Source organism: Phyllobates terribilis, unplaced genomic scaffold, assembly GCF_046119375.1.
Source record: "Phyllobates terribilis strain yellow unplaced genomic scaffold, ASM4611937v1 Scaffold_5__5_contigs__length_657084704, whole genome shotgun sequence".
NCBI classification, from domain to species: domain Eukaryota; kingdom Metazoa; phylum Chordata; class Amphibia; order Anura; family Dendrobatidae; genus Phyllobates; species Phyllobates terribilis.
The window spans coordinates 66166181-66180254 of NW_027362765.1; the positions used below are offsets into that span (position 1 = coordinate 66166181).

General features: G+C 55.6%; 2 protein-coding genes across 2 annotated transcripts in view; one reads left to right on the top strand and one right to left on the bottom strand.

Annotated features, from left to right (window-relative positions):
* Positions 1 to 14074, top strand: part of LOC141270719 (uncharacterized) — a 477393-nt gene that overhangs the window by 136615 nt on the left and 326704 nt on the right. The gene's annotated exons all lie outside the window — the stretch shown is intronic.
* LOC141270771 (uncharacterized) overlaps positions 1 to 14074 on the bottom strand; it is a 129401-nt gene that overhangs the window by 80187 nt on the left and 35140 nt on the right. The window contains exons 2-9 of the mRNA XM_073680884.1: positions 3941 to 4090; positions 3632 to 3811; positions 3426 to 3549; positions 3245 to 3342; positions 785 to 871; positions 476 to 655; positions 269 to 392; positions 88 to 185 (exon numbers count right to left, since the gene is read on the bottom strand). Of these exons, the coding sequence (XP_073536985.1) occupies positions 88 to 185; positions 269 to 392; positions 476 to 655; positions 785 to 871; positions 3245 to 3342; positions 3426 to 3549; positions 3632 to 3811; positions 3941 to 4018 (969 nt within the window). The 5' untranslated portion in view covers positions 4019 to 4090. The remainder of the gene's footprint in view (positions 1 to 87; positions 186 to 268; positions 393 to 475; positions 656 to 784; positions 872 to 3244; positions 3343 to 3425; positions 3550 to 3631; positions 3812 to 3940; positions 4091 to 14074) is intronic.

The following is a 14074-nucleotide window of genomic DNA, read 5'->3' on the forward strand; positions in this document are numbered from 1 at the left end:
TGGTGGATAACACAAGACTGAACACAAGACCTTCACAGCCTTCTACACATCATAGGGGAGATCTCATGACACCTTCTCTCCATCTACCTGATGATCCTGGGGAACATTGGGATCTTCTTGTTTACAGTCCTGTGGAAGAAGAGGACGGGGACATCTCTCTGGTGTTGTCCTCTTACTGGATAGATCTGGAGGAAACACATACAGGGACTGAATTCATGCTTTACATACAGATAATTATAGGCCGTGTGTATTTAGTCCTGTCTATTACCTGGTGATGTGAGGGGCTGGGGAACCTCCATCATGACGCCCTTGTACAGATCTTTGTGCCCTTCTAAATACTCCCACTCCTCCATGGAGAAATAGACGGTGACATCCTGACACCTTATAGGAACCTGACACATACAATGATACAGTCATCCCCCCGATCCCTTCATAGCGTTACTGTATAATGTCCCAGCATTCCCAGCAGTGTCACCTCTCCAGTCAGCAGCTCAATCATCTTGTAGGTGAGTTCTAGGATCTTCTGGTCATTGATGTCCTCCTGTATCAGGGGGTGAGGTGGAGGGCCTGTGATTGGGCTCAGGGGTCTTCCCCATCCCTCAGACACAGGGTCCTGACAGTGCTCACTAGAGGTCTTCTTCACTACTGTGTAATCCTGGTTATGGAGAGACACATTAATAAATCTCACTACAGACATTTCCAGACTCCTCACCTCTCCAGTTCTGTCCATCTGTTATTCCCATAGATAAGAATGATGTAATGTGACGTCATCAGAATCTCTCACCTCTCCAGTAAGCCGGAGGAGGATCTCTAGGGTGAGGTGTAATATCCTCTCTGCCATCTTGTCCCTGGCACTCTCCATCCTTGACGGCTAAAAAAAAGAAAATTCTCTTATATAGAAGATCTCCACTGAGAGGATCCGATATTGTAGGGACCTGAATGGGGAGAAGATGACGATGTAACATCATAAAGATCCCATGTAAGAAATCTCCGGAGCTGTTACCGGCTTCACATGATCACTACATCCAGTCATGGCCCCGTCCTGCCCCCGGTATAACATACAATCACATTATAGTCACATACAGATATACATACAGGCTCGCCCAAGACAGCTAAATAGTCTCAGCACTAAAGGGGCTAATGTCCCCTGAGCCCAGTATCGGGAAATCTCCACATACCTCCACCTGCAGAGCCGCACACTAGATATATGGCACTGACTGAATCCTAGTGGGTGATAGGATCTGGTGCCTTTTTCCAGTAGGATTTGGCTTTCTCATGTAGAGTCGGCTGTATCCTAATGGGCAGAGAGTCTCGATGCTTCCCCCAGGACTGAGTCCTGTCCCCTCTATCAGCACCGCCGCCCCAGTCAGGTGACGAGTCCTGGCGCGTGTCATCAGAGTGCCACTTCCGGATCGCAGATGCAACTTCCGGACCAAGCTCCATGACTTCCGCTCCGGGACGCACGGCTGCCGTCAACCTTGCTGTGAAGGCGCCGCAGCCCACCCATCGTCCAACAGATGGAACCCCATTGGACCCAGCTTGGCGCTTCCAATTTCTCTGGCGCCGCAGCAACAGAGGCTGTGCTCTGCCGGAACACCGACGGCCCAGGTCTGGAGAGGCTTCCCATCAAGGAGAGGAAATCACTGAGGCGGAGAGTGAGGCGCCGTGCTTTTTATCTTGAAGGTTTCCTGTCCTTGAAGGGCGGATCGCTTCGCTCATTGCATGGTGCTGTCATGGTGACAGAAAAAACATAATTAATCCAGTCATTGTGCCTCTGCACTAACAACACAGGCCTAATTTCATCTCCATGGACTACAATGCTCCAGCTCATCAAGGTCGCATCATTAGGGAACTGCTGCTGGAGACTGGGGTCCCTCAAATGGAGTGGCCTATGGAATCAGCTGAATTGCCGTGTAGAGGCTCATAACTCTGGACCCCAGAACCTCAATGATCTGAAGACCGCTCTTCAAGAAGAGTGGGACGCCATGCCTCAGCAGACAACAACTCAACTTGTGAACAGCATGAGACGTCGTTGTTAAGCTGCAATTAATGCTCAAGGCCACATGACAAGTTATTGAGACTGACATTTTGTGGGAGGTATACCCATGACTACTGTTGGCTTTTGCTTCAATAAATTGTTTGAGATGAGGAAATCACCATTGCATGCTTCTACTTAAATGCCCTACTTCCATGATAAAATATCACTGTAGCAGGAACTTTTTATGTTTTCCATAAATTTCACCCGAAAGCCAAATATCCCTAACTTTTTGTGAGTAGTGTATGATTAATAATTATTTTATTTTTTAAAATATAATTCAGTATATTTTCATAATATGGACTGTAATCTTACTTTTCTATAATGTGGGATTTTTGTGTCATCTTATAGTATTCAGCCAAAAAGGGAGACATCTACAGAAGGTAACATTACCCACAACCTGAGGAACCCATTTCACTAGTGCCTGGGTCACAATAAGACACCTTGGCCCAAGCAACCCTTACATTGGAAGCGATCCAGGACTACATGACAAGAGTAGTGTATTCATGGTATGGGTCGATATCCTTGTACCAGGGTAAAAAGCTGCCATGGAGGGACGAATTTCATCGGTCACAATACTTCGGTAAGTCCTAGTGTCAAAACATCCATCCACAGGCATCAGCGGACCCAGAACGTGCAAAAAAAATATTCTCCTTTTCCTTTCTGTTCCTATAGGTCAGCAATGACACTGGAACTGGTCTCCTGCTGCTATCGCCCATCTGTTCTAAGGAATGATGGCTGCATTCACACACATTAGTTGAACACTAGAGCAGTACTCAGCTGGAGTCTGTATAACTGCACACCATGTTCTCACAACGATTGTTCACATTTTCCTTAATACGTGGTTTACATCCCTTAGATCCAAAATCACTGGATACTTTTCACTGATCACATCATTCTCAGCATAATCTTCATATCATTGTAATCAAAAACTGCATAAGGTTGGCAAATTTTTGAATTTCCTTGTGCTGTGACAGTGTTAGAAGGAATTAATATTGCTCAATGTTCCTATTCTGAAAACTGATCACTCTGATTTATGCTGCACTCCGTGGTCATGTGACTAATAAGTTTCCAATGGGACTGTGAAAGTGTCTCTAATAAATTGGCCATTCGCTGTAAAACACTGGTGGATAAAACAAGACTGAACACAAGACCTTCACAGCCTTCTACACATCAGGGGAGATCTCATGACACCTTCTCTCCATCTACCTGATGATCCTGAGGAACATTGGGATCTTCTTGTTTACAGTCCTGTGGAAGAAGAGGACGGGGACATCTCTCTGGTGTTGTCCTCTTACTGGATAGAACTGGAGGAAACACATACAGGGACTGAATTCATTCTTTACATACAGATAATTATAGGCCGTGTGTATTTAGACCTGTCTATTACCTGGTGATGTGAGGGGCTGGGGAACCTCCATCATGACGTCCTTGTACAGATCTTTGTGTCCTTCTAAATACTCCCACTCCTCCATGGAGAAATAGATGGTGACGTCCTGACACCTTATAGGAACCTGACACATACAATGATACAGTCATACCCCGATCCCTCCATAGAGTCACTGTATAATGTCCCAGCATTCCCAGCAGTGTCACCTCTCCAGTCAGCAGCTCAATCATCTTGTATGTAAGTTCTAGGATCTTCTGGTCATTGGTGTCCTCATGTATCAGGGGGTGAGATGGAGGCCTCGTGATAAGGCTCAGGGGTCTTCCCCATCCCTCAGACACAGGAGCCTGACAGCGCTCTCTAGAGGTCTTCTTCACTAGTGTGTAATCCTGGTTATGGAGAGATACATTAATAAATCTCACTACAGACATTTCCAGAGTCCTCACCTCTCCAGTTCTGTCCATCTGTTATTCCCATAGATAAGAATGAGGTAATGTGACGTCATCAGAATCTCTCACCTCTCCAGTAAGCCGGAAGAGGATCTCTAGGGTGAGGTGTAATATCCTCTCCGCCATCTTGTCCCTGTCCCTATCCATCCTTGATGGGTCAATCAGGAAAATTCTTTTATATAGAAGATCTCCACTGAGAGGATCCAATATTGTAGAGACCTGAATGGGGAGAAGATGACGATGTAACATCATAAAGATCCCATGTAAGAAATCTCCGAAGCTGTTACCGGCTTCACATGATCACTACATCCAGTCATGGCCCCGTCCTGCCCCCGGTATAAAACACAATCACATTATAGACACATACAGAGATACATACAGGCTCGCCCAAGACAGTTAAATAGTCTCAGCACTAAAGGGGATAATGTCCCCTGCGCCCAGTAATGGATAATCTCCACATACCTCCACCTGCAGAGCCGCACACTATATATATGGCTGTGACTGAATCCTAGTGGGTAATAGGATCTGGTGACTTTTTCCAGTAGGGAAGGCTGTATCCTAATGGGCAGACTGTCCCGATGCTTCCCCCAGGACTGAGTCCTGTCCCCTCTATCACACAGTCCCTGCTTCCTCATTACCAGTCACGAGTACAGAGTACTGGTGCTTAACTGTCACGGGTGTGTCAGTTGGTTGCAAGAGATCCCTTCATTTGGCATTACAGACACCTTCTTAGATCTGTCTCACTCTAGGACCCAGTGGCTACCTCCCTCCTGCTAACTGACACCTAGGCCTGAGTGTTTAAATACTTCCTGTTTGCTATAGGGTGGTGGCGGTGATATTCACATGACCCCTTGTGAAGGCATGGAGCTGTTGCAGTCTGCTTACTTCCTCCTGGAGCTGAGAGGACGTGTTGTAATCTCTCTGAAGTCGGCTCAAGCTAAGTTACTTTCCCCCATGTCTGTCTACCTTGTTGTCATTAGTTGTTATTGGGGACTGACTAATATTCACCCCCCCTTTCCCTAGCCAGGGGATAGCTCTAGGGAAATACAGGGTTTTAGGTTCCTGTGCGGCGATTGGTGAGGAACCAATATAGGAAGGTTAGGGAAGACAAGGGTAATATCAGATCAGCCTAGGAAGTCTCCATTCCCTTGTGTCTGGGCTCCCTTCCCCTCATCCCTTCGAGATGCACTTAGTCTTTCCCACACCTTGCGTGACATTTTCCCAGGACTGAATCCTGTCCCCTCTATCACAGAGTCCCTGCTCCCTCATTACCGGTCCCCAGTGCAGAGTCCCGGTGCTTCCCCCAGGACTGAGTCCTGTCCCCTCTATCACACAGTCCCTGCTCCCTCATTACCGGTCCCCAGTGCAGAGTCCCGATGCTTCCCCCAGTACTGAGTCCTGTCCCCTCTATCACACAGTCCCTGCTCCCTCATTACCGGTCCCCAGTGCAGACTCCAGGTGCTTCCCCCAGGACTGAGTCCTGTCCACTCTATCACACAGTCCCTGCTCCCTCATTGCCGGTCCCCAGTGCAGAGTTCCGGTGCTTCCCCCAGGACTAAGTCCTGTCCCCTCTATCACACAGTCCCTGTTCCCTCATTACCGGTCCCCAGTGCAGAGTCCCGATGCTTCCCCCAGGACTGAGTCCTGTCCCCTCTATCACACAGTCCCTGCTCCCTCATTACCGGTCACCAGTGCAGAGTCCAGGTGCTTCCCTCAGGACTGAGTCCTGTACCCTCTATCACACAGTCCCTGCTCCCTCAGTACCGGTCCCCAGTGCAGAGTCCCGGTGCTTCCCCCAGGACTTAGTTCTGTCCCCTCTATCACAAAGTCCCTGCTCCCTCATTACCGGTCTCCAGTGCAGAGTCCATGTGCTTCCCCCAGGACTGAGTGCTGTCCCCTCTATCACACAGTCCCTGTTCCCTCATCACCGGTCCCCAGTGCAGAGTCTCGATGCTTCCCCCCGGAATGAGTCCTGTCCCCCCTATCACACAGTCCCTGCTCCCTCATTACCGGTCCCCAGTGCAGAGTCCCGGTGCTTCCCCAGGACTGAGTCCTGTCCCCTCTATCACACAGTTCCCGCTCCCTCATTACCGGTCTCCAGTGCAGAGTCCTGGTGCTTCCCCCAGGACTGAGTCCTGTCCCCTCTATCACACAGTCCCTGCTCCCTCATTACCGGTCCCCAGTGCAGAGTCCCGATGCTTCCCCCAGGACTGAGTCCTGTCCCCTCTATCACACAGTCCCTGCTCCCTCATTACCGGTCCCCAGTGCAGAGTTCCGGTGCTTCCCCCAGGACTGAGTCCTGTCCCCTCTATCACACAGTCCCAACTCCCTAATTACCGGTCCCCAGTGCAGAGTCCCGGTGCTTCCCCCAGGACTGAGTCCTGTCCCCTCTATCACACAGTCCCTGCTCCCTCATTACCGGACCCCAGTGCAGAGTCCCGGTGCTTCCTCCAGGACTGAGTCCTGTCCCCTCTATCACACCGTCCCTGCTCCCTCATTACCGGTCCCCAGTGCAGAGTCCCGGTGCTTCCCCCAGGACTGAGTCCTGTCCCCTATATCACACAGTCCGTGCTCCCTCATTACCGGTCCCCAGTGCAGAGTCCCGGTGCTTCCCCCAGGACTGAGTCCTGTCCCCTCTATCACACAGTCCCTGCTCCCTCATTACCGGTCCCCAGTGCAGAGTCGCAGTGCTTCCCCCAGGGCTGGGTCCTGTCCCCTCTATCACACAGTCCCCGCTCCCTCATTACCGGTCCCCAGTGCAGAGTCCCGGTGCTTCCCCCAGGACTGAGTCCTGTCCCCTCTATCACACAGTCCCTGCTCCCTCATTAACGGTCCCCAGTGCAGAGTCCCGGTGCTTCCTCCAGGACTGAGTCCTGTCCCCCCTATCACACAGTCCCTGCTCCCTCATTACCGGTCCCCAGTGCAGAGTCCCGGTGCTTCCCCAGGACTGAGTCCTGTCCCCTCTATCACACAGTTCCCGCTCCCTCATTACCGGTCTCCAGTGCAGAGTCCTGGTGCTTCCCCCAGGGCTGAGTCCTGTCCCCTCTATCACACAGTCCCTGCTCCCTCATTACCGGTCCCCAGTGTAGAGTACCGGTGCTTCGCCCAGGACTGAGTCCTGTCCCCTCTATCACACAGTCCCTGCTCCCTTATTACTGGTCCCCAGTGCAGAGTCCCGGTGCTTCCCCCAGGACTGAGTCCTGTCCCCTCTATCACACAGTCCCTGCTCCCTTATTACTGGTCCCCAGTGCAGAGTCCCGGTGCTTCCCCCAGGACTGAGTCCTGTCCCCTCTATCACACAGTCCCTGCTCCCTCATTACCGGTCCCCAGTGCAGAGTCCCGATGCTTCCCCCAGGACTGAGTCCTGTCCCCTCTATCACACAGTCCCTGCTCCCTCATTACCGGTCCCCAGTGCAGAGTCCCGGTGCTTCCCCCAGGACTGAGTCCTGTCCCCTATATCACACAGTCCGTGCTCCCTCATTACCGGTCCCCAGTGCAGAGTCCCGGTGCTTCCCCCAGGACTGAGTCCTGTCCCCTCTATCACACAGTCCCTGCTCCCTCATTACCGGTCCCCAGTGCAGAGTACCGGTGCTTCCCCCAAGACAGAGTCCTGTCCCCTCTATCACACAGTCCCTGCTCCCTCATTACCGGTCCCCAGTGCAGAGTCCCGGTGCTTTCCCCAGGGCTGAGTCCTGTCCCCTCTATCACACAGTCCCCGCTCCCTCATTACCGGTCCCCAGTGCAGAGTCCCGGTGCTTCCCCCAGGACTGAGTCCTGTCCCCTCTATCACACAGTCCCTGCTCCCTCATTAACGGTCCCCAGTGCAGAGTCCCGGTGCTTCCCCCAGGACTGAGTCCTGTCCCCTCTATCACACAGTCCCTGCTCCCTCATTACCGGTCCCCAGCGCAGAGTCCCGGTGCTTCCCCAGGATTGAGTCCTGTCCCCTCTATCACACAGTTCCCGCTCCCTCATTATCGGTCTCCAGTGCAGAGTCCTGGTGCTTCCCCCAGGGCTGAGTCCTGTCCCCTCTATCACACAGTCCCTGCTCCCTCATTAACGGTCCCCAGTGTAGAGTACCGATGCTTCCCCCAGGACTGAGTCCTGTCCCCTCTATCACACAGTCCCTGCTCCCTCATTACCGGTCTCCAGTGCAGAGTCCTGGTGCTTCCCCCAGGACTGAGTCCTGTCCCCTCTATCACACAGTCCCTGCTCCCTCATTGCCGGTCCCCAGTGCAGAGTTCCGGTGCTTCCCCCAGGACTAAGTCCTGTCCCCTCTATCACACAGTCCCTGTTCCCTCATTACCGGTCCCCAGTGCAGAGTCCCGATGCTTCCCCCAGGACTGAGTCCTGTCCCCTCTATCACACAGTCCCTGCTCCCTCATTACCGGTCACCAGTGCAGAGTCCAGGTGCTTCCCTCAGGACTGAGTCCTGTACCCTCTATCACACAGTCCCTGCTCCCTCAGTACCGGTCCCCAGTGCAGAGTCCCGGTGCTTCCCCCAGGACTTAGTTCTGTCCCCTCTATCACAAAGTCCCTGCTCCCTCATTACCGGTCTCCAGTGCAGAGTCCATGTGCTTCCCCCAGGACTGAGTGCTGTCCCCTCTATCACACAGTCCCTGTTCCCTCATCACCGGTCCCCAGTGCAGAGTCTCGATGCTTCCCCCCGGAATGAGTCCTGTCCCCCCTATCACACAGTCCCTGCTCCCTCATTACCGGTCCCCAGTGCAGAGTCCCGGTGCTTCCCCAGGACTGAGTCCTGTCCCCTCTATCACACAGTTCCCGCTCCCTCATTACCGGTCTCCAGTGCAGAGTCCTGGTGCTTCCCCCAGGACTGAGTCCTATCCCCTCTATCACACAGTCCCTGCTCCCTCATTACCGGTCCCCAGTGCAGAGTCCCGATGCTTCCCCCAGGACTGAGTCCTGTCCCCTCTATCACACAGTCCCTGCTCCCTCATTACCGGTCCCCAGTGCAGAGTTCCGGTGCTTCCCCCAGGACTGAGTCCTGTCCCCTCTATCACACAGTCCCAACTCCCTAATTACCGGTCCCCAGTGCAGAGTCCCGGTGCTTCCCCCAGGACTGAGTCCTGTCCCCTCTATCACACAGTCCCTGCTCCCTCATTACCGGACCCCAGTGCAGAGTCCCGGTGCTTCCTCCAGGACTGAGTCCTGTCCCCTCTATCACACCGTCCCTGCTCCCTCATTACCGGTCCCCAGTGCAGAGTCCCGGTGCTTCCCCCAGGACTGAGTCCTGTCCCCTATATCACACAGTCCGTGCTCCCTCATTACCGGTCCCCAGTGCAGAGTCCCGGTGCTTCCCCCAGGACTGAGTCCTGTCCCCTCTATCACACAGTCCCTGCTCCCTCATTACCGGTCCCCAGTGCAGAGTCGCAGTGCTTCCCCCAGGGCTGGGTCCTGTCCCCTCTATCACACAGTCCCCGCTCCCTCATTACCGGTCCCCAGTGCAGAGTCCCGGTGCTTCCCCCAGGACTGAGTCCTGTCCCCTCTATCACACAGTCCCTGCTCCCTCATTAACGGTCCCCAGTGCAGAGTCCCGGTGCTTCCTCCAGGACTGAGTCCTGTCCCCCCTATCACACAGTCCCTGCTCCCTCATTACCGGTCCCCAGTGCAGAGTCCCGGTGCTTCCCCAGGACTGAGTCCTGTCCCCTCTATCACACAGTTCCCGCTCCCTCATTACCGGTCTCCAGTGCAGAGTCCTGGTGCTTCCCCCAGGGCTGAGTCCTGTCCCCTCTATCACACAGTCCCTGCTCCCTCATTACCGGTCCCCAGTGTAGAGTACCGGTGCTTCCCCCAGGACTGAGTCCTGTCCCCTCTATCACACAGTCCCTGCTCCCTCTTTACTGGTCCCCAGTGCAGAGTCCCGGTGCTTCCCCCAGGACTGAGTCCTGTCCCCTCTATCACACAGTCCCTGCTCCCTTATTACTGGTCCCCAGTGCAGAGTCCCGGTGCTTCCCCCAGGACTGAGTCCTGTCCCCTCTATCACACAGTCCCTGCTCCCTCATTACCGGTCCCCAGTGCAGAGTCCCGATGCTTCCCCCAGGACTGAGTCCTGTCCCCTCTATCACACAGTCCCTGCTCCCTCATTACCGGTCCCCAGTGCAGAGTCCCGGTGCTTCCCCCAGGACTGAGTCCTGTCCCCTATATCACACAGTCCGTGCTCCCTCATTACCGGTCCCCAGTGCAGAGTCCCGGTGCTTCCTCCAGGACTGAGTCCTGTCCCCTCTATCACACAGTCCCTGCTCCCTCATTACCGGTCCCCAGTGCAGAGTACCGGTGCTTCCCCCAAGACAGAGTCCTGTCCCCTCTATCACACAGTCCCTGCTCCCTCATTACCGGTCCCCAGTGCAGAGTCCCGGTGCTTTCCCCAGGGCTGAGTCCTGTCCCCTCTATCACACAGTCCCCGCTCCCTCATTACCGGTCCCCAGTGCAGAGTCCCGGTGCTTCCCCCAGGACTGAGTCCTGTCCCCTCTATCACACAGTCCCTGCTCCCTCATTAACGGTCCCCAGTGCAGAGTCCCGGTGCTTCCCCCAGGACTGAGTCCTGTCCCCTCTATCACACAGTCCCTGCTCCCTCATTACCGGTCCCCAGCGCAGAGTCCCGGTGCTTCCCCAGGATTGAGTCCTGTCCCCTCTATCACACAGTTCCCGCTCCCTCATTATCGGTCTCCAGTGCAGAGTCCTGGTGCTTCCCCCAGGGCTGAGTCCTGTCCCCTCTATCACACAGTCCCTGCTCCCTCATTAACGGTCCCCAGTGTAGAGTACCGATGCTTCCCCCAGGACTGAGTCCTGTCCCCTCTATCACACAGTCCCTGCTCCCTCATTACCGGTCCCCAGTGCAGAGTCCCGATGCTTCCCCCAGGACTGAGTCCTGTCCCCTCTATCACACAGTCCCTGCTCCCTCATTACCGGTCCCCAGTGCAGAGTTCCGGTGCTTCCCCCAGGACTGAGTCCTGTCCCCTCTATCACACAGTCCCTGCTCCCTAATTACCGGTCCCCAGTGCAGAGTCCCGGTGCTTCCCCCAGGACTGAGTCCTGTCCCCTCTATCACACAGTCCCTGCTCCCTCATTACCGGACCCCAGTGCAGAGTCCCGGTGCTTCCTCCAGGACTGAGTCCTGTCCCCTCTATCACACCGTCCCTGCTCCCTCATTACCGGTCCCCAGTGCAGAGTCCCGGTGCTTCCCCCAGGACTGAGTCCTGTCCCCTATATCACACAGTCCGTGCTCCCTCATTACCGGTCCCCAGTGCAGAGTCCCGGTGCTTCCCCCAGGACTGAGTCCTGTCCCCTCTATCACACAGTCCCTGCTCCCTCATTACCGGTCCCCAGTGCAGAGTCGCAGTGCTTCCCCCAGGGCTGGGTCCTGTCCCCTCTATCACACAGTCCCCGCTCCCTCATTACCGGTCCCCAGTGCAGAGTCCCGGTGCTTCCCCCAGGACTGAGTCCTGTCCCCTCTATCACACAGTCCCTGCTCCCTCATTAACGGTCCCCAGTGCAGAGTCCCGGTGCTTCCTCCAGGACTGAGTCCTGTCCCCCCTATCACACAGTCCCTGCTCCCTCATTACCGGTCCCCAGTGCAGAGTCCCGGTGCTTCCCCAGGACTGAGTCCTGTCCCCTCTATCACACAGTTCCCGCTCCCTCATTACCGGTCTCCAGTGCAGAGTCCTGGTGCTTCCCCCAGGGCTGAGTCCTGTCCCCTCTATCACACAGTCCCTGCTCCCTCATTACCGGTCCCCAGTGTAGAGTACCGGTGCTTCCCCCAGGACTGAGTCCTGTCCCCTCTATCACACAGTCCCTGCTCCCTCTTTACTGGTCCCCAGTGCAGAGTCCCGGTGCTTCCCCCAGGACTGAGTCCTGTCCCCTCTATCACACAGTCCCTGCTCCCTTATTACTGGTCCCCAGTGCAGAGTCCCGGTGCTTCCCCCAGGACTGAGTCCTGTCCCCTCTATCACACAGTCCCTGCTCCCTCATTACCGGTCCCCAGTGCAGAGTCCCGATGCTTCCCCCAGGACTGAGTCCTGTCCCCTCTATCACACAGTCCCTGCTCCCTCATTACCGGTCCCCAGTGCAGAGTCCCAGTGCTTCCCCCAGGACTGAGTCCTGTCCCCTATATCACACAGTCCGTGCTCCCTCATTACCGGTCCCCAGTGCAGAGTCCCGGTGCTTCCCCCAGGACTGAGTCCTGTCCCCTCTATCACACAGTCCCTGCTCCCTCATTACCGGTCCCCAGTGCAGAGTACCGGTGCTTCCCCCAAGACAGAGTCCTGTCCCCTCTATCACACAGTCCCTGCTCCCTCATTACCGTTCCCCAGTGCAGAGTCCCGGTGCTTTCCCCAGGGCTGAGTCCTGTCCCCTCTATCACACAGTCCCCGCTCCCTCATTACCGGTCCCCAGTGCAGAGTCCCGGTGCTTCCCCCAGGACTGAGTCCTGTCCCCTCTATCACACAGTCCCTGCTCCCTCATTAACGGTCCCCAGTGCAGAGTCCCGGTGCTTCCCCCAGGACTGAGTCCTGTCCCCTCTATCACACAGTCCCTGCTCCCTCATTACCGGTCCCCAGCGCAGAGTCCCGGTGCTTCCCCCAGGACTGAGTCCCATCCCCTCTATCACACAGTCCCTGCTCCCTCATTACCGGTCCCCAGTGCAGAGTCCCGGTGCTTCCCTCAGAACTGAGTCCTGTCCCCTCTATCACACAGTCCCTGCTCCCTTATTACCGATCCCCAGTGTAGAGTCCCGGTGCTTCCCCCAGGACTGAGCCCTGTCCCCTCTATCACACAGTCCCCGCTCCATCATTACCGGTCCCCAGTGCAGAGTACCGCTGCTTCCCCCAGGACTGAGTCCTGTCCCCTCTATCACACAGTCCCCGCTCCCTCATTACCGGTCCCCAGTGCAGAGTCCCGATGCTTCCTCCAGGACTGAGTCCTGTCCCCTCTATCACACAGTCCCTGCTCCCTCATTACCGGTCCCCAGTGCAGAGTCCCGGTGCTTCCTCCAGGACTGAGTCCTGTCCCCTCTATCACACAGTCCCTGCTCCCTCATTACCGGTCCCCAGTGCAGAGTCCCAGTGCTTCCCCCAGGACTGAGTCCTGTCCCCTCTATCACACAGTCCCTGCTACCTCATTACCGGTCACCAGTGCAGAGTCCAGGTGCTTCCCCCAGGACTGAGTCCTGTCCCCTCTATCACACAGTCCTTGTTCCCTCATTACCAGTCCCCAGTGCAGAGTCCCGATGCTTCCCCCAGGACTGAATCCTGTCCACTCTATCACACAGTCCCTGCTTCCTCATTACCGGTCCCCAGTGCAGAGTCCCGGTGCTTCCCCCAGGACTGAGTCCTGTCCCCTCTATCACACAGTCCCTGCTCCCTCATTACCGGTCCCCAGTGCAGAGTCCCGATGCTTCCTCCAGGACTGAGTCCTGTCCCCGCTATCACACAGTCCCTGCTCCCTCATTACCGGTCCCCAGTGCAGAGTCCCGATGCTTTCCCCAGGACTGAGTGCTGTCCCCTCTATCACACAGTCCCAGCTCCCTAATTACAGGTCCCCAGTGCAGAGTCCCGGTGCTTCCCCCAGGACTGAGTCCTGTCCCCTCTATCACACAGTCCCTGCTCCCTCATTACCGGACCCCAGTGCAGAGTCCCGGTGCTTCCCCCAGGACTGAGTCCTGTCCCCTCTATCACACAGTCCATACTCCCTCATTACCGGTCCCCAGTGCAGAGTCCCGGTGCTTCCACCAGGACTGAGTCCTGTCCCCTATATCACACAGTCCGTGCTCCCTCATTACCGGTCCCCAGTGCAGAGTCCCGGTGCTTCCCCCAGGACTGAGTCCTGTCCCCTCTATCACACAGTCCCTGCTCCCTCATTACCGGTCCCCAGTGCAGAGTCGCGGTGCTTCCCCCAGGGCTGAGTCCTGTCCCCTCTATCACACAGTCCCCGCTCCCTCATTACCAGTCCCCAATGCAGAGTCCCGATGCTTCTTCAGGACTGAGTCCTGTCCCCTCTATCACACACTCCCTGCTCCTTCATTAACGGTCCCCAGTGCAGAGTCCCGGTGCTTCCTCCAGTACTGAGTCCTGTCCCCTCTATCACACAGTCCCTGCTCCCTCATTACCGGTCCCCAGTGCAGAGTCCCGGTGCTTCCCCAGGACTGAGTCCTGTCCCCTCTATCACACACTCCCTGCTCCCTCATTACTG